The 24,858-nt window shown below is 54.4% G+C and overlaps 2 protein-coding genes across 2 annotated transcripts in view; both read right to left on the reverse strand.

The window, feature by feature from the left end:
• Positions 1-647: 647 nt before the first annotated feature.
• On the reverse strand, positions 648-1,752 carry MAFA (MAF bZIP transcription factor A). Its single transcript, XM_027668225.1, has one exon. It carries the CDS (start codon positions 1,716-1,718, stop codon positions 843-845), a length of 876 nt encoding a protein of 291 aa, XP_027524026.1. The 5' UTR covers positions 1,719-1,752; the 3' UTR covers positions 648-842.
• A 5,642-nt stretch (positions 1,753-7,394) lies between these two features.
• ZC3H3 (zinc finger CCCH-type containing 3) overlaps positions 7,395-24,858 on the reverse strand; it is a gene marked incomplete at its 5' end in the record, with an annotated part of 117,862 nt that continues 100,398 nt past the window's right edge. Inside the window, 4 exons of the mRNA XM_027668236.1 lie at positions 7,395-7,697; positions 7,849-7,926; positions 15,735-15,943; positions 17,449-17,621. Of these exons, the coding sequence (XP_027524037.1) occupies positions 7,666-7,697; positions 7,849-7,926; positions 15,735-15,943; positions 17,449-17,621 (492 nt within the window). The remainder of the gene's footprint in view (positions 7,698-7,848; positions 7,927-15,734; positions 15,944-17,448; positions 17,622-24,858) is intronic.

Raw genomic sequence — 24,858 nt, forward strand, 5'->3', positions numbered from 1 at the left:
TAAAACAGTATTATTTAACCCAATCGATTCCTGTATATAGTGCATTCGGCTTCTTCCCAACATCATTAAATTAACTCGGATATTATTTGCATGCTATTACATACAAACTTTTAAGACTCGTGTAATTTTTTTTTTGTCTATTTTCTAAAGGATTTGGGGTTTTTTTTGTTCTTTTTTTTGTCTTTTTTTTTTTAATTTTTTTTTTTTTTTCGTTAATTTCTCCAGATAATATATAGGCTCAAAAAAAAAAAAAAAAAAAAAGGCAAAAAACTAACTAATATTCTACATATTTACAAGGGTGAATAAGTTAAACGTGGCTCAGTTTCGCCGGCCGGGAATTAGGGAGGGAAAGGGGGAGCGCGGAGGGGCCGGACAGGGCGCAGCGCTGCCGGGGACCCCCCCCCCCAGGCCCGATCCGTGGGGACCCCTGGAAGAATAAAAATCAAATTGAGGGTAAAACACGCAGGAAAAGGTGTGTGGGATTGGGAGGGGGGAAGAAGAAGAAGAAGGAGAATCCACCTGGAAGGCGCTGATGCTCCCGGGAAAAGGGGGGGGGGGGGGGGGGGGGGGGCGAGTTCGACTTCCCCTCCCCAAAATTTCCCGGAGGAGGGGGGACACGTCCTCATATTATTATTATTATTATTATTATCATTATCATTATTCTTAATAATAATTTTTTTTTTAAAGACAAGCGGCGGGTTTTTTTTTTTTTTTTTTGCTCTTCTCCCCGCACGAGGAACAACAGCGACGACAAACCAACAACAACAACGTAAAAAAAAAAAAAAAGGGGGGGGGAGGGGGAGCGATCCCACCCCCCCCATCCCACCAACATCCCACCGGGCTCACATGAAGAAGTCAGCGGCGGCTTTGGGGGGAGCGGCGGAGGATGGGGACGGTTCCCTCGGGAAGCCCCGGCCGGCCAACTTCTCGTATTTCTCTTTGTACAGATCCCTCTCCTTGGCCAGGCGGGTCACCTCCTGCTTGAGCTGCTCCACCTGGCTCTGCAGCTGGCATTTCTCGTTCTCCAGGATGTGCCGCTGCTGGACCCGCTTGTAGCGGCAGGACTGAGCGTAGCCGCGGTTCTTCAAGGTCCTCCTCTTCTGCTTGAGGCGGATCACCTCCTCCTTGCTGAAGCCCCGCAGCTGCCGGTTGAGCTCCCGCACCGACATACTCACCAGCTGGTCGTCGGAGAAGCGATCCTCCAGGCGGAGGTGGTGGTGGTGGTGGTGGTGGTGGCCGGGGTGGTGGTGGGCGGCCGGCGGCATCTCCTCGCCCGCGAAGGGCTGAGGCCGGAAGGGCTCGTAGCCCTGGTGGTGATGGTGGTGGTGGTGCGGGGCGCCGATCAGCGCCTCCACCGCGTCCTCCGGCGTCAGGTTGAGCGCTTCGGGGTTCAGGTGGTGCTGGTAACCCGACATCCAGTACAGCTCCTCCAGCTGCTGTTTGGAGCCCAGCGAAGCGGCGGCGGCGGCGGCCGGGGGGCCGGGGGCCGGTTGCCCGCCGGGGCTTGGGGCGCAGAAGCTGGGCGAGGAAGGCACGGAGGAGCAGGGCGTGCTGAGCGGGGTGGACGACAGGGAGCCGGCGGGCAGGCGGTGGCACAGCCGCTCCGCCTCCGCCGGCTCCTTCTTCACCTCGAACTTCATCAGGTCGAAGTCGTTCACGTACTCGATGGCCAGGGGGCTCGTGGGCAGCTCCGCGCTCATGGCCAGCTCCGAGGCCATCTCAGTCCATGGAGGGCGCCGGGGCGGGAAGCCCCCGGGCACCGCCGCTCGCTGACGGGGCTCCGGGAGCCTCCTCCGAGGGCGCTCCGGGGCTGCCCCGCTCCCGGGGGGCTGCGGGACTTTCCGCCGGGGCTTTGCTGCGGGTTCAGCGGGGTTGCGGGACCCTCCGCTGGAGCTTTGCTGCGGGTTCAGCGGGGTTGCGGGACCCTCCGCTGGAGCTTTGCTGCGGGTTCAGCGGGGCTGCGGGACCCTCCGCTGGGGCTTTGCTGCGCGGTTTACCGGGGCTCCGGGATGCTCGGACGCGGATCTGCTGCCAGGCTCCGGGACCCTCCGCCGCGGCTCCGCTTGAAGGCTCAGCCGGGCTCCGGGACCTTCTGACGGCGCTTCCTAGTGGGGCTCAGCGGGATTCGGGACCTTCCGCCGGGGCTTTACGGTGGGATTCAGCCGCGATCCGCGACCCTGCGACGGGGCTCCGCTGCCGCGCTCCGGGACCCTCCGACAGGGCTGTGCCGCTGGACCTTCTGACAGGGCTGTCTGCGGGTTCAGCCGGGCTCGGGGACCTTCCGACCTGCGCCGCGGGTTCAGCCGAGCTTAGGGACCTTCTACCGGGCTCAGCCGGGCTCCGGTGCTCGCCTCCGACGGGATTTCGCGCTGAGCTTCAGCGGGGCTAAGCCCGGCTCTGGGACCCTCCGCTGGGGCTCCCGGGCAGCCCCCCCCGTCCCTCGGGGCTCTGCGCCGGACTCCGGGAGCCTCCTCCGGCCGCCGCTCGGCGCTCGGGGCCGGGCGGGCTCCGGCGCTGCCTGGGGCCGCTTCCCAATGACGAGGAGCGGGCAGCGCCCTGCCCGCCCCTTCCTGCCTCCCCCTGGCACCTGCCCCGGCCCCACCTCCCCGGGCTGCGAGCCTGAGCCTTCTCCTCCTCCTCCTCGTCCCGCCGGGACCCGGGCGCGCTGCGGGGCGGGGGCCGCTCCCTGCCCGCCCCTGCCCGCGACCGGCGCCGCCGCCGCCGCCGGGCGCTCAATGGAACCCGCCGCCTTTTATATGGGAAAAGGAGGAGGCGCGGACACTCCTACAGGGGAGGGGATAATCCATCCCGCCTTATCAGCACGCCGGGATTTGCATATCCCCATGGCAACGCCCCCGGGGCAGCTGTCAGTCCAAGGGGGTTTTTGGGGGGCGCATCCCCTGGACCCCCCCAGGGCACCCCCCGTGCGCTGTCACCTCCCAGCGACAGCCCGGAGAGGGGAAAAAGAGCAAAGAAATCGTGTTTTTCTCCCCTCCCCGAAAATAGGAAAGACCCAGAAAGGCGGGTTATGGAGCCCGAATTGGGTTTGATTCCACCCCGCTGGACGCGGCCCCTTCCCCACCTCGGGAGCGGCGCAACGTCCTTCCCCTACACCGAATATAGGTATTTCTGGGATTTTTAGGGATGTTCCCAGAAGGTGGTGGTGGGCAGGGAGCGGCCACGAGCACCAGAACCGGCTCCCCGCGCTCCGCTCCGGCTTTGTGTCACCGCAGGTGACACCCGCACGTGGCGCGTGGCCGGGAGTGTCACCAGCTCAAGGAGCGGGATCACCATCCCAGCACCTGGAAAAGGTGTCCCCGGCGCCGAGGGGAAGCTGGTCGGGAGGTTTTGGGGGGTCTGGATGAGTCCCTGGAGGGGCTGTGGCCTCGCTGTTCCTCCTGTCGCCACGTGGCCGCCGCAGGACGGGAGGGATTTGCAGGGAAACTGAGGCACGGGAGTTGTCCCACCCGATCCCAAGGGATGAGCGGCTTCATCCCACAGAGGCATCGACACCCACCCGCTCACCCCCCTCGGGGCCCAGGATTGAATCCCGGATCCCAGGATCACTATATTCCAGCCCAGCTGCATCCCACCCCGCTGCATTCCCCAGGCAGTCCCTTGGGATGGGAAAGGTGAAGGTCCCTGGCCAGCCCTGCTTGGGGACTCCGGGACAAGGGACACTGCCCTCCACTGACCCTTCAAAAGGAGGGATTATTTGGGCCAAATTAATGCAAAAAGGAGGTTTTTTTTTTTTTATGAAACCCCTTATCCCCCTGCATCCCAGCAATTAAAATCCCACGTCATTCTGGGCCCTGGAGGGTCCATCTTTCTCCTCCTAATTTTGTTGGGGCAGGTGGAGGGGATTTGTCCCCCCTGGGAAGGGTCACAGTCCCAGGCAAAGCCCCAGCCAAGATCCTGGTGGTGCTGGATGTTATCCCATATTGGATAACCAGGGACACAGCTATCCCACATTGGAAACCCCAAACGTGGGCATGGGATAATGCCCCTCCCCCCTTCTACTCGAGAGAGGGGACAAAATAAGGGACAAAAAGGGCATCTTGATGATTTTGCAACAAAAAACCCCTTTTCACTCAGTGATTTTAACCCTTTTTGCTTCATCGTGCCTCCCTAAATCCATCCTCACTCACGTCCTCAGTCAGGATTTCGGGATCCTGCCCTGGGAAAAGACAGGGTGCCACCTCCCTACCCCTGGCACCACGTTCCTGCCCGGAGCTACTCCCATCTTGGTCCCCCCCAGCAGCTGCCACCCGCCTCGGGCCGGGAGCCACGGAGGGATTAGGAACGGGACGGGATCCAACGGGGCCGTCGCTGCTCCGTGGATATTTTTAGGAAGTGCCCGTGGCATGTCCCCAACCCTCCTGGACACGGCCAGAGCCGTCAGCTAAGTTTACTCACAGGGGGTCAAGTGACATAACCAGGTTGGTGGCCTCGGGAATGGCCTTGGGATCACGTCACCCTCCGCTTATGGAGCTCGTGCGCCCCGTTAACCCTTCCAGCGGGGCCTGCCTCGGCTTCCCGGGATATTCCAACAGTATCCTGACTGGGGGGCTGGTGGCTTGGGGACCCCTCACTGGGATATCATCCCATGGAGAGGGCGGTGTCCCATCAGGATGAACCCCATGAACCGGTGGGATCGTCTTGATGCTCCACCAGCATCTGCGACTGGATGTGGAGAAGGGTCAGGAATTTTGGGAAAGGAGGGAATCACACAGTGAGGATGGGAAGCGGAGGAGGGCAGGGAACCCCTGACCCCATGGAGAGAGTGTTGTCCATCAGGAGGAACCCCATGAGCTGGTGGGATCGTCTTGATGCTCCACCAGCATCCGCAGCTCGACATGGAGAAGGGTCAGGAATTTTGGGAAGGGGGGAAATCACACAGTGAGGGTGGGAGAAGGAGGAAGCGGAGGAGGAGGAGGAGGAGGAAGAGGAGGAGGAGGAGGAGAAAGAAGGTAGGGAACCCCTCACCCCGTGGAGAGAGTGTTGTCCATCAGGAGGAACCCCATGAGCTGGTGGGATCATCTTGATGCTCCACCAGCATCTGCGGCTGGACACGGAAAAGGGTCAGGAATTTTGGGAAAGGAGGGAATCACACAGTGAGGGTTGGGAGGAGGAGGAAGAAGATAAGGAGGAGGAGGAGGACAGCGAACCCCTGACCCCATGGAGAGGGCGGTGTCCATGAGGATGAACCCCATGAGCTGGTGGAATCGTCTTGATGCTCCACCAGCATCCGCAGCTCGACATGGAGAAGAGTCAGGAATTTTGGGAAGGGGGGAAATCACACAGTGAGGGTGGGAGAAGGAGGAAGCGGAGGAGGAGGAGGAGAAGGAAGAGGAGGAGGAGGAGGAGAAAGAAGGCAGGGAACCCCTCACCCCATGGAGAGGGTGGTGTCCATCAGGATGAACCCCATGAGCTGGTGGGATCATCTTGATGCTCCACCAGCATCTGCGGCTGGACACGGAGAAGGGTCAGGAATTTTGGGAAAGGAGGGAATCACACAGTGAGGGTGAGAGGAGGAGGAGGAAGAGGACAAGGAGAAGAAGGAGGAGGGCAGGGAACAGCCCCCCTCATGCCAGGCAGGAACCCGATCCAGCGGGTGCCCACCCGGCACCTGCTTCCCCGGCAGGGGCCCAAGAGTGGTGCCAGCAGCGCCTGCCGCAGGAGCGTTTTCCAGGAAATGTTTATGGACCCTTCTAGAAACTCCCATCTGCGGCACCCCCAGGGTCCCTGCCAGGTACCCACCGTTCCCATCTTTCCAAGGAAGGATGGATAAACCCCCTGGGAGCTCGTGCCAGAGGCGTCGCAGCCGTCGGAGACTCGGGAGAAGCCACTGGGGCTCGGAGACTCCTCTCCGGGGGCCGAGCTGATCCCGAGCCTGGGAATTAATCAACCCCCAAGTGGAGCCTTAACGACAGCCAGCAGCAAATTCCAAGCCTTCCCGGGATGGGAGCGGCGGCTCCGAGGGGAGAAGCCACTCGTTGCCTCATTTAATTAGCACGGCATGAGGCTTAATCCTCGTTAGGGAATCCATGGATATGGGAAACCCCCAAGCTCCACACTGGGCCATCCCGAAGGATTCCCAGCTCCTTCTCCCCAGGGGGTGGTTTTTAGGGAATTTAGCCAAGTTTTTCTTTTTTAGGTGAAGAAATGTGGAAAAGTCGGAATAATAATAATAAAAAATAAAAAATAAAATAAATATTTAATAATAAAATAAATAATAAAAACAATTAAATTATAAATAATAAATAATAAAATATATAATAAAATAAATAATAAAAGTGATAATAAAAATAATAATAAAGTAAATATATAATAATAAAATAAATAATAAAAGTAATAAAAGATAAATAATAATTTAAGAAAATTGAAGATTTAAGGGTTGGAGCGGCTCCTCCCTTGGATCCAACTGGATTTTTGATGGGATGTTCCCGCTGGAAAGAGAGAGGAAAGCCACACTCCTGTCCCCAGGGGGAGGAAAGTCTTTTATTTACAAACCAAACCACAGGAATTAAAATAAAAGACATTTCACGGCGACGGAGACGACGGAGCTTTTGTTACAAAACAGCTCTTGGGATACAAGGGACATCCCAGGGTGGGATCCATCCATCCCTGGGGGGAAACACTCTGGATTTGGGATGGTGACAACCCCCCTTCCCACCATGGGGGTCTCTCTGGGAATAGAAACTCCCCGGGGGGGGGGGGTGTTTGGATGCCGTTGGCATCTTCCCGGAGCCACGGAGCACCTGAGCCCATCCCATTCCCGGGAAACATCCTCAGGGAGCCCCAGCGCTCCCCACATCCCTGCTGAGCCTTTTTTTTCCACAGGATTTCACCTGAGGGGCGTTTGGATGGGCAAATCCTGCCATCCCCCCCTGTGGCTTGGAGGTGGCCCCCAAATCCCATCGGCGGGGGGTTCCCCAAAAAATCCCTGGGAAGTGGTGCCTATGGATGCAAAACCCTCGTGGTGCTGGTGACATAACGCCCTCTCCGTGCTTTGCTCCGGCAAAAAAAAACAAACCTCTGGAAGATTCGGTTTGGGTGTCCCACTGGGATGAGGAAAGGTGGGAATTAGGAGCAACCAGATCCCAAAACGCTGCGGGATGAGAGCTCGGCACCGCTCCCAACACACATTCTCATTAGGAATGCTCTCAACACACGGCTCTACTCCAAGAAATCCCCTCCCAAAAGCAAGGGAATGGAGCAGGATGGAGGGATCAGGGCTGTGGGCCTTTACATCCCGTTACATCCCGGCCCGTGGCTGCCCTGGATTTGGGAATGTCACCTCAGGTCCCCGGATCACCTCATGTCTGGGACAGCACCCACAGCAATGGGAAGCTCTTCTCAACCCCACAAACATCCAAGGAGCTTCACTTGGGGGCAGGACTTGCCTCCAACAAACCAACGGAGAAAGGTTGTTTATTGGTCAACTCAAAGATTCCAAATGAAGCCGCTTCCTGTGGGAATTCTCAGCAGGAATGAGAGGCGTATTCCCACGCTGCTCCTTGTCTGAATGGTGTCCCCAAAAAGCGAGAGAAGGGGGTGGTGCCATGTCTGGACACGGCGTCCTGAGGTAGGTGCCAGGTTGTGCCCGGCTCTCCAGTTCCTGAGCGGGTCGGCTGATCCCGGGATCGGGAAATCAGGAATTCCTCACAGCCGGGGCTTGATCTGCAGCTGTTTGCCTGGAAGGAGAGCAGGGAAAGGGGATGGTGGGAGGAAGGGACACACCTGGACACTCCCAGGCTTCTCCTTGCCCGGTCATGAGGGGTTAAAGCACCGGAAAAACTGGGAATGTGGGTGGTTTTCCGCCCCGGTAGCGCCCGCCGGCCTCACCTCTGGCACCTTCCACACGGGTGTCCTCCGAGTCCTCTGAAGATTCCCGTGGCAAAATCCTCTTCCTTTTGGTGGTGCCTGGGAGGGGAAAGGGAAAAAAGAGGAGAAAGTCCTGGAGGTTGGCTCAGGTCAACTTGGAAATCCCTTGGAATGAAGCAGTGGGAGTGTCCTGAGCTCCTCTTCTGCTCCACATCCCCCTTGGCCACATCCAGGATGGCTCATTCCCCAAATCCCTGAGCATCCTCAGGGCACTTGGAGGTCCCTTCCCATCAGTCTGCTGCAAAAATTCCCAAGTTATGGGTGAAAAAGAGAATTAAAAAGAATCCAAACCTTCCCACTGGAGCACAATATGAACACCAGGATCTGCTTTGGGGCTGAGACAGAGCCAGAAGGAGCAGAGCACTGGGAAGCTCCATTCCCCAGGAATTCCCAGCACCCTCCCTGGGATGCTCTAGGTGATGGCTTCTGCTTCCTCCAAAGAGGGGCCTGGATGCTCATGGAAAACCTCTGGGAGATGACCTCCTTGGAGAGGACAAGCCCAGGAACATCCCATGGATCGAGGTGGGAAGTCCTTCCCCCGTTTCAACCCAACCTTTGTGCAGGTTCTCCCGTTTTCCCTTCTCCAAAGGATTTGGAAAGGTGGTTCTGTGGGGGAAGTGAAGGGTGGGAAGGAGAGCAGTGGCCCCCCGGGATGGATGGAAAGATTGGAAAAACAGGAGGTTTCCCAGAAAAAAAACGGGCCTGCAGCTTGTTGGAGGTTTAGTGGGAAAATTCCCCCCCCACACCTGGGATTAGAGGAGGGGGGAAAGTCATGGAGAAGACGGAGGGAATCCAGCCCAAACCCCCTCCAGGTGTTCTGGGGGAGCAGCACACAGCTTGGGAGCATTCCCACAAAATTCCACAGCCCGATTCCCAATGTTGAAGGTGAGACCATGGGGACCTTGGGGAAGCCCAGAACGGAAGGATTTGGGGGGGCAGGGGAGGCAGGAGCGGGGAGAGGACCCCAAGCAACACTCAACAACAGGGAATCTCCGAGAGTTTTCCTTGAATTTTCAACTCGGATGAACAAACTGGCTCCGAGCGGGAGCGGCGCCGGCAGTGACACATCGCTCCGGAGCTAATTTATGGAAAACAAGGAGGGCTCATTGAGCGCCTTCCCACCCTTCACACAACATCCATACATCAGGGGCAGCCATGGGATTAGTCACCGGCGACGGATCTCGGGGATGGCGACACCCTCCTCCTTTTTCAGCTGATCCCAAGCAGGTGGGTTTTTCCCGACTGGAATTTCCAAATCCCACCCTGGTCACTGGAATTAAGGTCTAGCAGAGCTGCTAGTTGTCACCCCGAGGGGTCAAAATCAGGGTGTCCTTGTTCCTGCTCCACCGGCAACCTGGTTCAGTGGGAATGGCGGGAAGGGCTCGATTCCCTTTGGATGAGCCGGAAAAGCTTCAGTGATGAATTGTGTCCCATCCTGGTTGCTGGAATTAAGGTCCAGAGCTGCTGGTTGTCACCCTGAGGGGTCACAATCAGAATCTCCATATTCCTGCAGTGTCAGTTCAATGGGAATGGTGGGAAGGGCTCAGTTCCCTTTGGATTAACTGGAAAAAACTTCATTGATTAATATTTCCCATCCTGGTTTCTGAAATTAAAGTCCAGAGCTGCTGGACCTCAAGGGGTCAAAACCAGCATCTCCATGTCGTCCCACCAGTAACCACAACATCAGTTCAACGGGAATGTTGGGAAAGGCTCAATTCCCTTTGGATGAGCCGGAAAAAACTTCCTTAGTGAAGATCTTCATTAATTAACAACTTCATTAACTAATATCTCCCACCCTGATTGCTGGAATTAAAGTCCAGAGCTGCTGGACCTCAAGGGGTCAAAACCAGCATCTCCATGTTGTCCCACCAGTAACTGCAACATCAATTCAGTGGGAATGGTGGGAATGGCTCAATTCCCTTTGGATGAGCCTGAGAAAACTTCATTAATTAATATCTCCCATCCTGGTTGCTGGAATTAGGGTCCAGAGTTGCTGGTGGTCATCCCAAGGGGCCAAAATCAGGATGTCCATGTTCCTGCCCCACCAGCAACCGTGGTCCTGGTTCAGCGGGAATGGTGGGAAGGGCTCAATTTCCTTTGGATGAGCCGGAGAAACTTCCTTATCTGATCTCCACAAGGCCCCTCAAATCAAACATGATTAGAGAAGTAGAAATATGGATTCCTGGGGGGTTTTGGGGGGATTTTTAAATTGACCATAATTAACTTTGCAACTCCGGCACGAAGCCCGGACGCTGTCAGAGCATCCACGCTCCATCCCAAACACATCCCTCAAAACACCGAGGCAGGAATAAGGGAACAAACCCAAACCAGGTCATGTGAAAGGACTAAAGTGGTTGTGGGATGGAGGGAGATGCAGCTCCTGGAAAAACCAGAGAGCGACGGGATGGGCGAAAACCACCTCCAAGGGGCGGGAAACCCGGAGTAAACGGTGAGTGAGGGGGAGTCGCTTTTCCAACTCCGGCGAAGGAAAAGACATTTTCCGCTTTTGTGCTTGGGAGATCCTGCAAATGGTGTGATCAATCTTGGGCCTCTCTCCCCCCCCTTCTCCCGCTTTTCCCTGCCTTTGGGAAGAGGCTCCATCCATCTCCTGGGAACCAGGTATATCATTTATACCAAGTAGCAAAAGAGAAACCCCCCTTTTTATTATTTTTTTTTGTTATCCCATTACCACGATTGAACCGCTTCCGAAGGAAGAGGAACCGTGGCCGGAGCACGAGTTTTCCGTTGGAAACCGGGAGGTTTTTTGGCCGGAGAATTTAGGACTTCCAGTGCTTTTTTTTCCACTCCTCCTCCCCTTTTCCCTGATGGAAATCAACATTTATTTTGCCTGAGCTTAAGGAGGTGTCAAGCAGACGGAGGGGACTTGCCACTCTTCTCCGGGAGAAAGGAGGGAAAAGGAAGGAAATCTAATCGGAATGTATTATCCAGTCTGAGGGGCGGACGGGGCAGTAAATCACACTTCAGGTGGCCCCATTAGATTTTTCAATCAAAACCTGGTTTTCGGAGCTGAGAGGCTCCAGCTGCATCCCACAGGGAAGGGAAAACCCAATTTGTTTCCTCCAGCTGCCGTACAAGAGGGATTTAAAGGGATCTCAAGGCAGGGAAGCTCCTTCAGGTGAAGGGGAAAAGGAGGTGTGCCCGTGCCAGGCCCCAAATCCTCTCCCTGCTCAACTCCTGTGGATTTCTCCAAGGAGTGGGAAAGTGGGAAGCAGCTGGAGATGCCCCAAAGCAACGAGATGTGACTTTTCCAAGCTCCACCATCCTGTTATAAAAAGCTTTGGAATTTTTGTGGGTTTCCCTTCCCGATGGGATGTTCGGTCTCTGTCGCTCTCTCGATGCCACCAAGGGGTTTCATCCCCTCTCCTGCACCTTCCTCCAGGAATGTATCCTTCACCTTCCCCAGGAATGCATCCCAGGTTTCCCTGCTGGATGCTCCAGGTTTAACGCCATGAGGGGAAATTCCCCCAAAACACTTTTTCTCCCCTTATTCCCAAAGGAAAAATATCCCTTAACCTGATTCGAGGAGCTGGGAATGGTCGGATCATGACCCACCACCACTGCGTTTCCCCGTTGGGATCGGGGCAAAAGGAGGAGAAAACCCCCACTTCCAAAGTGATTCTTCCAGAAGCCAAACCCATGAGAAGTTTGACTTGGATGAACTTTGTGTGTCCCTAACTCAGGATGCTCCTGATTCCAGGAGCTGGGGATGGTCGGACCAAGACCCACCACAAAGCAGAGGGGTCAGGAGAAAGGAGGAGCAAATCTGCATTTCCAAAGTGATTCCTCCAGAAACCGAAGTCATAAGGAGTTGGACTTGGATGAACGTTGTGCATCCCTAACTGAGGCTATTCCTGACTCCAGGAGCTGCGGATGGCCAGACCATGACCCACTACCAATGAGTTGCCCCCACTGGGGTTGGAAAAAAGGAGGAGCAAACCCACATTTCCAAAGTGATTCCTCCAGAAGCCAAACCCATAAGGAGTTGGACTTGGATGAACCTTGTGTGCCTCTAACTCAGGAAGCTCCTGATTCCAGGAGCTGGGAATGGTCGGATCATGACCCACCACCACTGTGTTCCCCCCATTGGGGTTGGGGCGAAAGAAGAAGATAACCCCCACTTCCAAAGTGATTCCTCCAGAAGCCAAAGCCATAAGGAGTTGGACTTGGATGATCCTTGTGTGTCCCAAACTCAGGCTATTCCTGACTCCAGGAGCTGGGAATGGTTGGACCAAGATCCACCACAAATGGGGGGGGGTTAGGAGAAAGGAGGAGCAAATCCTCATTTCCAAAGTGATTCCTCCAGAAGCCAAAACCATAAGAAGCTGGACTTGGATGAACCTTGTGCATCCCTAACTCAGGCTATTCCTGACTCCAGGAGCTGAGGATGGTCGGATCATGACCCACCACAAATGGGGGGGGGCGTCCAGGCCAAAGGAGGAGCAAATCCACAATTCCAACCCCCTGACTTCCAAAGCGATTCCCCCGGAAGCCGAAGCCGTAAACAAACCCGGGAGTGGCCTCCTCACCTCCCCTGAATTCCCGGGAAGCCGGAGCTCGGCGGGGCCGTTAAAAAAAGACTTGGAGCAGCATCTTCCATTAATGTTACGACCGTGAAATACGACAATCAAACGGCGGCCGTCTGGCGGCAAATTTGCCCCCGCCCGAGCTGCTCGGGGTTTTATCGCCGCTCCGACGCGCGGAGAAGCTGTAAAATGTTTACAGAAAGGGTCGTTTGAAGCCATAAAATCCTCTTTTCTCTCCTAAACAAGGCTGAGCGGAGCCATTTACGCGGCCCGGAATGTTCGTCGGGGGAGAGGCGGAACATCTGTTCTCGCCGGGAGTTTCGCGGCGATCTCTTCTCGAACAAATTAACTAAAATGGGGGCTTCCTAATTAAATTAGAGCTCGGGTTCGGAATGGGTTGAGTCGGGATGAGGGGGCCGGCGAGGCTCCAGCATGGGGGATTTAACTGAGAGGTGAAATATGGAAAAGGCCGTTACCTGGGAATGGCTGTGGGAGGGGAAGGGGAGACGGTTTTCCCGCCCGTTATCCTGGCTGGATGGCACGAGCTTGTTCCCGGCCTGGAAGGGGTTCGTCCTCCCCATTCCACAGGGGGTGCTTGGAAAGCCCCAGAACTCTCAAATTCCAGAATCATTTCGGCTGGAAAAGACCCCCAAGATCGTCGAGTTCAAGCTTTGCGTTTTGGGAGGTGCTTGGAAAGCCCCAGCGCCCTCAAATCCCAGAATCATTTTGGCTGGAGAAGACCACCCAAGACCATCAAGTCCAACCTTTGCCCAGTCACCTCGTCCACAAATTACTCTTCCAACCCCAAATTCTCAGGTTCCTCTTGCAGGGCGGGAGGACGACAGTAGGTTTCACTCCATGCATTCCCATCTGTCTTTTCCATCCCCTTTCCTTGTATCCCAAGCCCAGACCCCCACTGAGACCCCCCCCAAGCTGATGCTGTTGCCCACGCTGGTCCTTAAAGGTCACTTCCAAGCCCCCTCCCTGTTCCTGCCATGCACGAAGCTGGTGTTTTATCCTGTTCCAGGATTAAAAGGGCACTTTCCTCGAACTCTGAAGGTTTAACCGAGCAATTCAGCTCATTCCATAATAACAACCTGTCTCTCTCCTTATTTATGATCCCAACAACTTGGGTGTCGACTCCAGGCTCCACAAGCACAAACCCACCATTATCACCCCCAAAATCCCGATCCAGTTACACGAGGGCTCATCCTGACCATTGACACAGCTCCAAATCCCGGAATCCCAGGATATTCTGCACTGGGAGGGATGCACCAGGATCAGGGAGCCCAGGTGAAGTGACCACCACGGAGCGTTCAGTCCTTCAGCAGCACCAGCGGCCTCATCCCGCCTCCGTTTGGGATTCCTCTTCTCCCATCGGGTTTTGGGAGTCCCTGGATTCTCCCATGCCCCCAAACCCCTTGGATGAGGGTTAGGATGAGACCCAAGTATTGGCAAGCCCACAGGACAACATTCCCGTGTCCAGACTCGCCGCATTCCTTTGGAGGGGAAGTTGCTTCCTCGTCGGATGATTTTACAGCCATCCGTGATTCCTGCCCGGTTTTCCTTCCCTATGGATCCTCCAGCATCTGTTTTCCCGATGCCACGTGATCCCCCTGGCAAAGGAGCGTGGAGGGAATGCGTGCCCTGACCTCACCTCCACGGAGTTCCTCCCAACATTCCCAAATGAACCGTCTCCTCCTTCTCACACCCAAAAAGCCTGGAAATCATCCTTCCCTGCACGGACACGCTGGATAAAGAGGAAAAGGCCACCCTTGCTGCCAAGTTCTTCCAGGCTGCCAAGTGTAATCCAGGGCCTTCCCCGGCCAATCCAACTTTCAACAGCCTTCTTATCCATGGATTAATTGCTCCGACTTCATCCTGGAGAGAAAAACCCCGCTCTGGGAACAATTCCCTGGCCCCGCCGCCGGGATCAAAAGGGAGTTGAACCAGGGCCAAGGAGAGGGAAGGAGCGGGGGAGAAATCCCTGGAAAGGGAAGCCGAGAGGAACTTTCCCAGCTGGAATTATCCCTCGCTGTTCCCACCACACTGCAGTCCGAAGTGCACTCCTGTGACTTCAGGAATATGTTGTTAATCCCGGGAATTCTCTTTCCGACAGCATTCAGGCATCTCAACCCTCCCTGGCTCGAAGTGATTGAAGATTCTTGGTGCCTGCTCCAGCCTGGATTTGGTGCTGGATTCATCCCTTCTCCCAATGGGATCTCGCTCCAGCTACACGGGAAGCAGGGATTGAGGATGGGAAGGGCTCCTACTGAGCCACATCCTGTGCCAGCCGAGCTGGGGGCGGGAATTCCATCATTCCTGCCACAAAATCCTGTGATTTGCGAGCCTGTTATGAGATCCAGAGGCTGCACATCCCTCTGGAGAAGGATGGAAGAGGAAAAGGGAAATGAGGAGCAACATCCCACTAAAAACCTCCCGGTCAGCGCTGGGAAGGAGCAGGCACATTCCCTGCCTTGCCATCTCCATCACCTCTGCTACTGGAGAAACAGTCCTGGAGCAGCCCAAAGTCCCATTCCCTACTGGATTTTCCAGAATTAGGAACCAAGGAAAACGTTGGAGAAGCAGAAATGCAGCAAAACTCCGCCGGGAGCCTCTTTGGAAAGAAACAAAGATGTTTTTCCTCACGGTTCCAACAGTTTTCCCACTTTTTTCCCCCCTCAGTTTCAAACTGAAATGTTTCCCTGAACTTTTCCCGAGATAAAAAGGCACGTGTCAGAATTCCCAAGGAGTTCTGCTCATCCTAAAACCGCATTTTCCCAAAATTTCTACCCATTTCCGAAGCGGATCATCCCAGATTAAAGTAGCTCTTTCCTCCAACTTGCAGCCTGCCAACACTCCATCCCATTTCCCACTGGGATGTTTGGATTTCCAAACTTCCAAGCTATTTCCTGCCGGGAAACACGTGGGATGGACGGTCCAAAGGTCCTTCTGTTGGTCCAGTGGTGCATCCCATTGGAACACCCTCCTGCCAGGCACTGCTGTGCTTCCATCATGGGAATGAGGTTGGATTCATGTTTGGGGAATTTATGGGAAAAGGAAGGAGCCGATGATAAAACATGGGATAAAATCCTCCCACGTGGTTTTGGAAGCAAACACAAGGATTTATGCCCAGATGAGAGACCCAGTTTGGGCTCCCAGTGTGAACTGGGATTTTGGAGACTCCCAAGGAACATCAATCCCAACAAAACTCATGGAGAGCAACAGGGAATAACCCTCCTGCTCGGAAAAAGGGAGCAGCTCGGAGCACACGGGAGGAAAAGCAGAGGATGTGATTCCTACCTGGCTTCTCCTCTGGCTCATCCTCATCTTTCTCCACTTTGCAGCCCTGGAATCCGGGATATTCTGGGGATCGGAGGGAGATGAAGGATGGAAGCTTCTGCAGGCAGCTCGTTGGCTTGGCATCCTCCTCTTTCCCAAACTTCCCCTCCTGCTCCACACTGGAAGGTCCGGGAATTTCCCCATCGTCGTGGAGCTGAGCTGGATCATTCCTGCAGGAAGCATATGTGCCAAATATTAAGGAAAAATGAAACAATCCCACTTGGCAATGTTGGGAATGGCACCATGTGGCCCAGGGCTCCTGGGGCTCCATCCCAGGCCGCTCCGTATCCCTGGAGCCAACAGGGATTCAGCCACAGCTCCTCCCTCCCCAGCTGGATTCCCTGCCCTGTGCTTCCCTGCCAGTTTTCCAGCTCCTCAGATTCTCATGGAGGCTCCTGTTTGGGAGTGAGCAGAGGGAAGGGGAGCAGGGATGGCTCAGAGATGTCCCGCTGGGCTTGGCTCATTCCCAACCCCACCTCTCTCTTCCAGGTAAACCCGACACTCCGGCTTCTTTCCCATCTCCCACCACGATGCCAATAAAGGGAAAAAAAAAACCCCTCTGGAGCAGCTTCCAAGCCAGGGTGTGCTCCCATCCCCGCAGGAGGATGCCAGGAGCCTCCCAGCCACCCAGCCCTGCACTCATCCCTCCTTCCCTAAAAAGAGCAGGGAGCTATTTTACACCTCGTTCACACCGGGAACGTGAGCTGGGTGTCATTCCAAGACTCTTCTGTCACCCGGGATAAGTTGGGAGGACCTGCTGAGCGCTCGTCCCCCCTCTGCTACCTTACAAGGCAGGGCCAGGACGAGGCCCAGACCCGGGAAGGAGCCTGGACCAGGCTGGCACAGCTCCCAGATCCCTGTGTTTCCATCCCACCTTTGCTCCCACCTCCCGCTGGGAAGAGCCGCGGAGAAGCCGAGCGCCCGACTCCGCGTTTTCTCCTCCTACTCGGAGCAGGACTTTGAGACTTCGGCTTTTAAAGCCAAATCCCCTCTTTGGCTTTAAACTGAATTCCATTGGGATGCAGGAACTGCTTGAATTCCATTGGGAATGTCCTGCAGGAAGGGCTGGGGGTCAGGGAAAGGAAGGGGCCAAGGAAATCCGTCTCCTTGTGAGGATGAGGATCAACGTGTCCACCATCTGCCTGGAGGTCCATCCCAGCACCCAAAACCACCAGGAAGAGCTCACAGAGCTTCCAAGGACCCAACCCAGCATCCAACTGTTTTCCAAAGCCTCTGGTACCTCCGTGTCCACCCAGCAGTGAATCCAACCCCTCCATGCCAAGCCAAGGGCTCAGCTCTGCTCTCCACATGGATTTAAGGAAGAGGGATGGTGGTTTCCAGCTTTCCCCCAGAGCTATGGATAAGCTGGACCCACTTCCAGCAGCGGAGAATCCCCATCAGGGCTCCTCCATCTCCCAGGTCCACAAAAGCCTCGGAGACACCTGGAGCTGCCGGAGCCCTGGATGGCACATTCCCAAGGGCAAATCCTCTCTTCCCTCTCCATCAGCTCCCTCCAACACGGACACTGCCCAACCCTCCCTCCATCAGGAGGATAAATAAAATAAAAACCTTAAAATAAACCAGGACACAAGACCTGGAAGAAGAAAGATCCGGAGCGGGTCGGGAAGGAAACCGTTTAATCCAGCAAAAACGAGTTCATCCCATTTTTTCCTACCTGTCCTCCTTGATCCATCTCCACTTGGAAGGGGGGTCGGCGTGGTCTCCCTCTCCTCCTGCCTCCTTGGGGTGCCGCCTCTTCTGGGGGTGCAGGAGTTTGCAGTGGACACCCTTGGGACAGACGCCCTTCCGGGCAAAGTCGGGACACACCAGCGTGTGCTTCTTCTTGCACTGCCGGGGAAGGAGAGAGAGGCATTGGAAAAAGCGGGAAAACCCCCCCGGGAACACGGGAAGGGCTCCCGTGGGTGCCACCGACACCTGGCTAAAGGGAGGGGAGGATGTGTTGGTGTTCCCTTCTCCGGATCCAAATCCTACTCCACGACAAAACACTCTTACAAATAACGTTCTCCTCCGGGATGTTCCACACCCACCCACGGTTTTCCGTGGTTTTTTATGGATCCAAACCACCAAAGCCTTGATGGCAATGATTTATCCCCAAGGTGGCCATGCTGGGAGGTCCCCAAAGAGGTTAACTGGGCTGGAGAAGCTGGTTTTGGAGAGGACACGGTTGTCCCAGACATTCTCGGGGCTTGGGAAGGAGCAGGGAAGAGCAGGAATAAAGTCCTTTTAGGATTTATTTTGGGATCGCTGCCCGGCCCTGAGGAGGGTGGTTGAAGGTTGGAGCTCAACCTGCTCTGTCCACAGCTCAGAAATGAGCTTGGTTGATGCTCTCCCATCCCAGGAAGCTTAGTGTGGCCATGGAATGGGGCTGGAAAAACGATGGCATCGAGATGTTCATCCCTAAAAGTGGGACCTGCCGGTGGGAGGGAGGAGTCATCAGCGCTCCAGAGCTTCCCCACAAGGCTTCCTGCTGGGAAAGGGCACTTTTTGGCAGTGGGAAAGGGCAGGGAAGAGATGCAGGCAGGGAAGAGGAGATGCCCTCAGGTGGGATTTCCCTCGGGGTGACCGGGAATGTTGGCAAGGGGAAGGAGAAGGAACAACCTCTCTCTCTGATCTCCAACTATTCTCAACATCCAGCAATCCAGAGAGCTCATCCCAGAGAATCCCAAGGGATGCAGGGTGGGAGCAGGTCCTGGAGCCCTGTTAGTCCCACTCTCAGCCAGGATGCTCCATCCCACCCAGCCTGGCTTTTGCAGGAAGCACCACATCCATGGTGGGACTCAATCCGTCCCACCCGGCACAGCTGAGGATTCCCAACACCAACATTCTCTCGGGGACCCTCTCCACAAGAAAAGTGTGTTTTTCCAACCACATGGCTCCTTCCAAACCTGGATGCCCACCCGGAAAACCTTCTCTCTCAAATTTTGCACAGATCTGGGGGGGGGGAAAATGGGATGAATCCACCGGGAAAGGAAACAGCGGGAGGGTTTCAGGATCGTTCTGAAGGGGGGAGCTCCTGCCCTTTTCATGGAACGTGACTCCGGGGACACGGGAGCGGCTCCCCGTGCTGACCTTTGGGATGAACGGGATCCCTGCTGAGCCCTGGGAGAGCTCTCCATGAAAAGGCAGAAGGGTTTGGCAGCTCTGCCTCCCAGGGATCCGGCACCGGAGCGAGGAGCTCATCTGCTGGAGGTTGGGATAGTGTTGAGCAGCAGGAGGGCTGGGATGCAGACGGACATTTGGATATCGTGGCTCTGGGGGGGGGGATGGTGCTGCTTTTCCACTAAAAATTCATATAAGCCCCCCATTCCCATGACTTTCCACCTCTGTCAGAAGCCAAGGGACAACTTGCAAGTCGAGCTGTGGCTCTGCCGTTACTCCAAAATCCCAGGTTTCAGAGAAACATGGAATCCTGAAATGGATTGGGTGGGAAGGGAGTGGAAAGATCACCCAGTCCAACCCCCTGCCATGGGCAGGGACACCTCCCATTATCCCAGGTTGCTCCAACCTGGCCTGGAACACTTCCAGGGATGGGGCAGCCACAGCTTCTCTGGGAATTCCATTCTAGCACCTCACTACCCTCTCAGCCAAGAATTCCTTCCCAATATCCCATCTAACCCTCTGGCAGTGGGAAGCCATTCCCTGTGTGCTGTCCCTCCATCCCTTGTCCCAAGTCCCTCTCCAGCTCTCCTGGAGCCCCTTTAGGCCCTGGAAGGGGCTCTCAGGTCTCCCTGGATCCTTCCCTTCTCCAGGTGAACACCCCCAGCTCTCCCAGCCTGGCTCTCCAGAGGCTCCTGACTCCATTTTCCTCATTTTCCCACCTCACCCGCAGACAGGACACATCCTGGACGAAAGACAAATGCTTGGAAAAGGCAGTGACAGGACAGGAATTCAAATAGAGGAATTTCTCCCAAAATATTAATGAGGAAAAAAGCAAATCCCTCCACCTGAAAACTGCCTTAAAAAGAAAGGAAACAAAATTAGGGAAGAGGAAAAATAATGGCACGAGACTGTGGGGATGGGAAACCCCCTGGGGCCGGGTCCAGGTCCAACCATCCCAGTTCCTGGAATCACAGAATATCCCGAGTTGAAAAGGCCCACCCCCCCACCAAGGATCAGCAACTCCAAATCCTGGCTCTGCACAGGACAACCCCACAAATCCCTGAAAAGCGAGACCCACTTCTGGACAGAGGTTTTCCAGCCCTAAATGGGCTTGGAAAGGAGAAGAACAGGGAAAAAAAGGAGCCTTGGCCTCCAAAACCCACATGGATGCTGCACTGAGGGATGCTGCTGTTTCTGGGGAAAAGCCAAGGAACGTGGCTGTTTCTTCCCTGAGGGATGGGACAGCGCCGGGATTGGGATGTGCTCCGAGCTCCCAAGTCAATCCCATGTTTGTTGGCTCCATGGCAAAGAGATACTTAATAAAGCAAACAAACCGTGTGTGACTAATCCCGGGGCCGCGCTCCCGGCTCGGGTTCCTAATGGCTTTTCCACGCCTTTCCCCAACCCTCCTTCCGGAACGCCCCATCCACACCCCGCTGTTTGGGGGGCCGGGATGGCAGGGCTTGGGATCGCCTTCCCTGCTGGAAAAGCCCCTTCTGTTTATTTACAGCGGCCTCTCCCGCTCCTGGTCTCGCAGGAATGAGGCGCCGGGTTTGCCGCAGGGAATTTTTGCTTCTCCGCCGGGACGAGGCTGAGCCGGGGCTGTGGGGTGGTGCTGGGAGCCATCTGATCCCTTCCACCTGTCAGGGTGGCTAATTATACCCCCCCAACCCACCCCCGGGACCCCCGCCAGCCCACAGGTTGGGCCATAAAAAGGGGGAGGAAAAAAATATTCCGATGGGGGAAAAAACCCTCCGGGGTGAAACCTCACCCCAACCTTTCTGCTGCTGGATGGAGGTGCCACGATCCCACGGATGATCTCGCTGATGATCCCACTCTGGGGTTCCCCCCTCAGCCTGCTCGGGGTTGGGATGGTGCCCAGCTGACAGTTCCCATGTCCAGGACTCCTCCCCGGCTGCCAAGGAAGCTCCGGGTGAATTCCAAGGTGCCATTGGCCTTAAATGGTCCAACGAATCCCGACGTGCCCCGGGAGAGCGGGATTGGGATGAGGGGCTTTGCAGGGCCCGGCCTTCTTTAGCATGGAGCTGGCAAAGGAGGAGGAGGAGGAGAAGGAGGAGGCAGCTGGTGGAAGGGAATTATGTTAACGAGGTTTTTCCATGGACAAGCTCGGCGGGAGGAGGTGGAGGGCGGGAGGAAGGCCAGGCCAGGTCACTGGGCCAAGCACCCAACACCCGCTGACCTGACGATCCCATCCAGCCCGGCATTCCCAAGCACTTTGCTCAGAGTGAACTTCTCAGGTGTCTCCAAACTTATCCCACCCCCTGCGCCTTTCCCAGGAGAGGGACAAGAGATGGGCTTTGATGACTCTCAGGAGGTCCTCCCAACTCAGAAGTGCTGGAGGGTCTTCCCATCTCCTTGGACCCTTGGACCTGTGTCCCTCCATCCACTGTGATGGACACAAATCCCACCAGCCAGACTTTTTGGGGAGATGGGAGCAACAAAAACCATAAGTTACTCCCCCAAACTCAAGCACCTCAACTCCACCATTTCCTATATTTTTTAAACCCCTCTGGAGCATCCCACGGAGTTTCACTGGAGCTTTTCCAGCAGCAGGATTAACCACCTGGATGGCTATCTTCCCATCTCCTTGGACCCCTGGACCTGTGTCCAAGTCCCTCCATCCACTGTGGTGGACACAAATCCCACCAGCCAGACTTTTTGGGGAGATGGGAGTGCTAAACCCACGAGTTACTCCCCCAAACTCAAGTGCCTCAACTCCAGAATTCCCTATTGTTTTAAACCCCTATCAGCCATCCCACAGAGCTTCACCGGAGCTATTCCAGGTATCCCCCTGGTCGAGCAGCAGGATTAACCACCTGGATGGTCTTCCCATCTACTTGGACCTGTGTCCAAGTCCCTCCATCCACTGTGATGGACACAAATCCCACCAGTCACACTTTTTGAGGAGATGGGAGCATTAAACCCACGAGTTATTCCCCAAACTCAAGTGCCTCAACTCCAGAATTCCCTATTTTTTTAAACCCCTATCAGCCATCCCACAGAGCTTCACCGGAGCTATTCCAGATATCCCTTCGGTCAAGCAGCAGGTTTAACCACCTGGATGGCTGTCTTCCCATCTCCTTGGACCTGTGTCCAAGTCCCTCCATCCCCTGTGGTGGACACAAATCCCACCAGCCAGACTTTTTGGGGAGATGGGAGTAACTTTATTCTCCAAAACTCAAGCGTCTCAACTCCAGCATTTCCTATTTTTTTAAACCCCTCTGAAGCATCCCACAGAGCTTCACCAGAGCTTTTCCAGCAGCAGGATTAACCACCTGGATGGCTGTCAGGCTCTTTTAATGTCCCCCTGAGTGGCTGTTGGGAAGCAGCGGCTGGAGGTGCCGGAGCGTTTTCCGAAGTGACAGCCAGGAAATGGCTTTTTTTTTTTTTCCCCCCCCGATGGCTTTGCAATAATTGGGTGCAGATGGAAACAGCCTCGGGACAAAAAAAATCCCAGCTCCCACCCTGTCATTAAAAACCTGGAGGACAACACATCCCCAGCATCATCCAGGCTGCGGAATAACCACGGAGGAATTTAACCCCCGTGGTTTTCCGGAGGGATTTGCTCCAAAAAAAAAGGTTTCTGCCCTCCAAATGGGGTTTGGCACCCTAGAAAAATGCCTGGTTTAGGATGATCTCCTCCAAATCCTCGCTAGGATTTGAGATCTAAATGCTCTCCAGGATATACCACCAAGCAGGAACCTCCTGCCTTGGAATTTGTGGGAAATAAAACAACATTGGAGCTGAAATACCTCCGGAGCTGGAGCGAGAACGGGATGGTGTTTGGAAAATCATTGGGAAAATCGTATTTATGAGGCAGAAAAGTGGCTGGGAGGGGATCCCTGCCCATGGCAGGGGTTTGGAATGAGAGGGGCTTTAAGGTCCCTTCCAATCCAAGCCATTCCATGATTTTGCGGATCCACGGCACCGCTCAGCTCATTGAGGGGGCACCCAATCCCACACTAATATGTCATTAATGAAGATATTAATTAGTCCTGGTCCCAGTATGGGCTGATTTGGTCCTGGTCCCACTTGGACACTGAGCCATTCGCTGGAACTCTTTGGATGTGGCCATCCAGGGGAATCCCAATCCACTGTCTGCAGAATTCAACCATGTCCTGCACTGTTTTGGTGAGGAATTCCACTTCCATCAGGGACCCCCACGATCCCATCCATCCCATCCCAGAGCCACTTTTACATGGAGAAGCCACCAATGGCAATGACCAACCCCAAATCATCTCTGCTGGTGTCCACTGGACATTCCCAGGAGTCTCATCTCTGTCAGGGATGACGAGGCTCCATCAAATGTGCAGTTCCAGGTGGCTCAGGGAAAGATTCCAACAGGATCCAGGGGTTCTTTAGGAAGAGCACTGGCAGCAGGTCGAGGGAGATGATCCTAACCCTCTCCTGAGCCCTGGGAAGTCACATTTGGAGCGCTGCGTCCGACCCCGACAGCAGAGAACAGACGGGACCAAAGGGACATTCCAGACAGGAAGCAAAGGCAAAATCTGCTCTTTTTTTGGGTTCATCTCTGCAGAAGTTCAGGTTGAAATCAAGAACTTGCTGCCCCATCACTAAATTCCCACTTCAACTGCTGTTTCCCTCCCCTCGCCTCCCAAAAAACTTCCTAATTTTAATATTTTGTGATGCATCTCCTTCTACAAAGTGTAAAAAAAAAGAGAAAATCCCCGGCCTGGGATTGATCTCAGCACAATTATCCACAAATTCCTGGGCTATTAAACCATTCCAGGTCGTCCTGATAAGCCCCATCTTCGACATAAAGATGTTGGAAATGCTACAATTAAATTGAAGCTGTAATAAGAACCCTCATTATGCCATTTACAGCCTCCAGGAAATAAGATACAACTGGAAAGCCACGAGATTTCCGTGGAGATATCCGGGTAGGATTGGTCATGGAAGAATCCTGATGGGTTTAAACACTACAAAGTGTTTCCAGTGGGAAGATCCCATGGCCAGGATGGAGATTTATCATTTATTTTCAGCAGAGGAGATGGACAAGGACTCAACATTCCCAAATCCATCCTGGACAACCCCTCACGACCTTAAGAGCAGCCCCCATTGCCAATCCTACCCACTTTTTATTTGAAATAAAGATTTTTTCCTTACTAATCAGTTGGCTGAGAATTTCTGCTGCACTTTATGGGGGGGGGGGGAAATAAACTCCAATAAAGCTCCCAGAAAAACATCTGTCAACCAGAGCCAAAACGAAGGATAAATGGAATAAAAGTTGCTTTTGTAGCTGATTTTCATAGGGCTGACTATAAAAGAGCCATCAAAGGCAGAGCTCTCCATCAGCTGTTTTCCAGAGATCGTGGAATTTGGGAATTGTTGAGGTTGGAAAAGCCCTCTAAGATCATCGAGTCCAATCCACAGCCCCAAGTGCTACTTCCAAGTAAATCCCTCCAGGGATGGGGATCCCACCTCTCCCAGTGCCAGGTGAAGAGCTCCTCGGGGTGCTCAAGGAAAAGCCAAGTTGGGATTCAACCTGGGACCAAAAGAGGGGGAAAAAAGACCTGGAAAACCCAAGGTCTGAGGGAGTGAGGAAAGAAAAATGTCGTTTTAACCAAAAAAGCTGAGAACACACAACAGGAACAGAGTTGAGTTTCACCTTCCTGGGATAAAAGATTAACAAGGAACAAGGAGCCCGAGCTGATGTTTTCCATCAGGAATCCATTCCCTGGAGAATTGAGGGAAAACCCCAAATGATATTTTAATATCGGCTGCTGCCCTCACAGCTCTGGTGAAAAAAAAAGAGAAAAAAAGAAAAAAAATAGAAATAAAGAAAAAAAATTAGAAAAAAATTAGAAAAAAGGAAAAAAATAAAAAAAAAAAATAGAAAAAAAGGAAAAAAATTAAAGAAAAAATTGGAAAAAAAAAATTGGAAAAAATTAGAAAAAAATTAGAAAAAAAAAGAAAAAATTAG

Source organism: Corapipo altera, unplaced genomic scaffold, assembly GCF_003945725.1.
Source record: "Corapipo altera isolate COAL_440 unplaced genomic scaffold, ASM394572v1 206, whole genome shotgun sequence".
In the NCBI taxonomy this organism is placed as follows: domain Eukaryota; kingdom Metazoa; phylum Chordata; class Aves; order Passeriformes; family Pipridae; genus Corapipo; species Corapipo altera.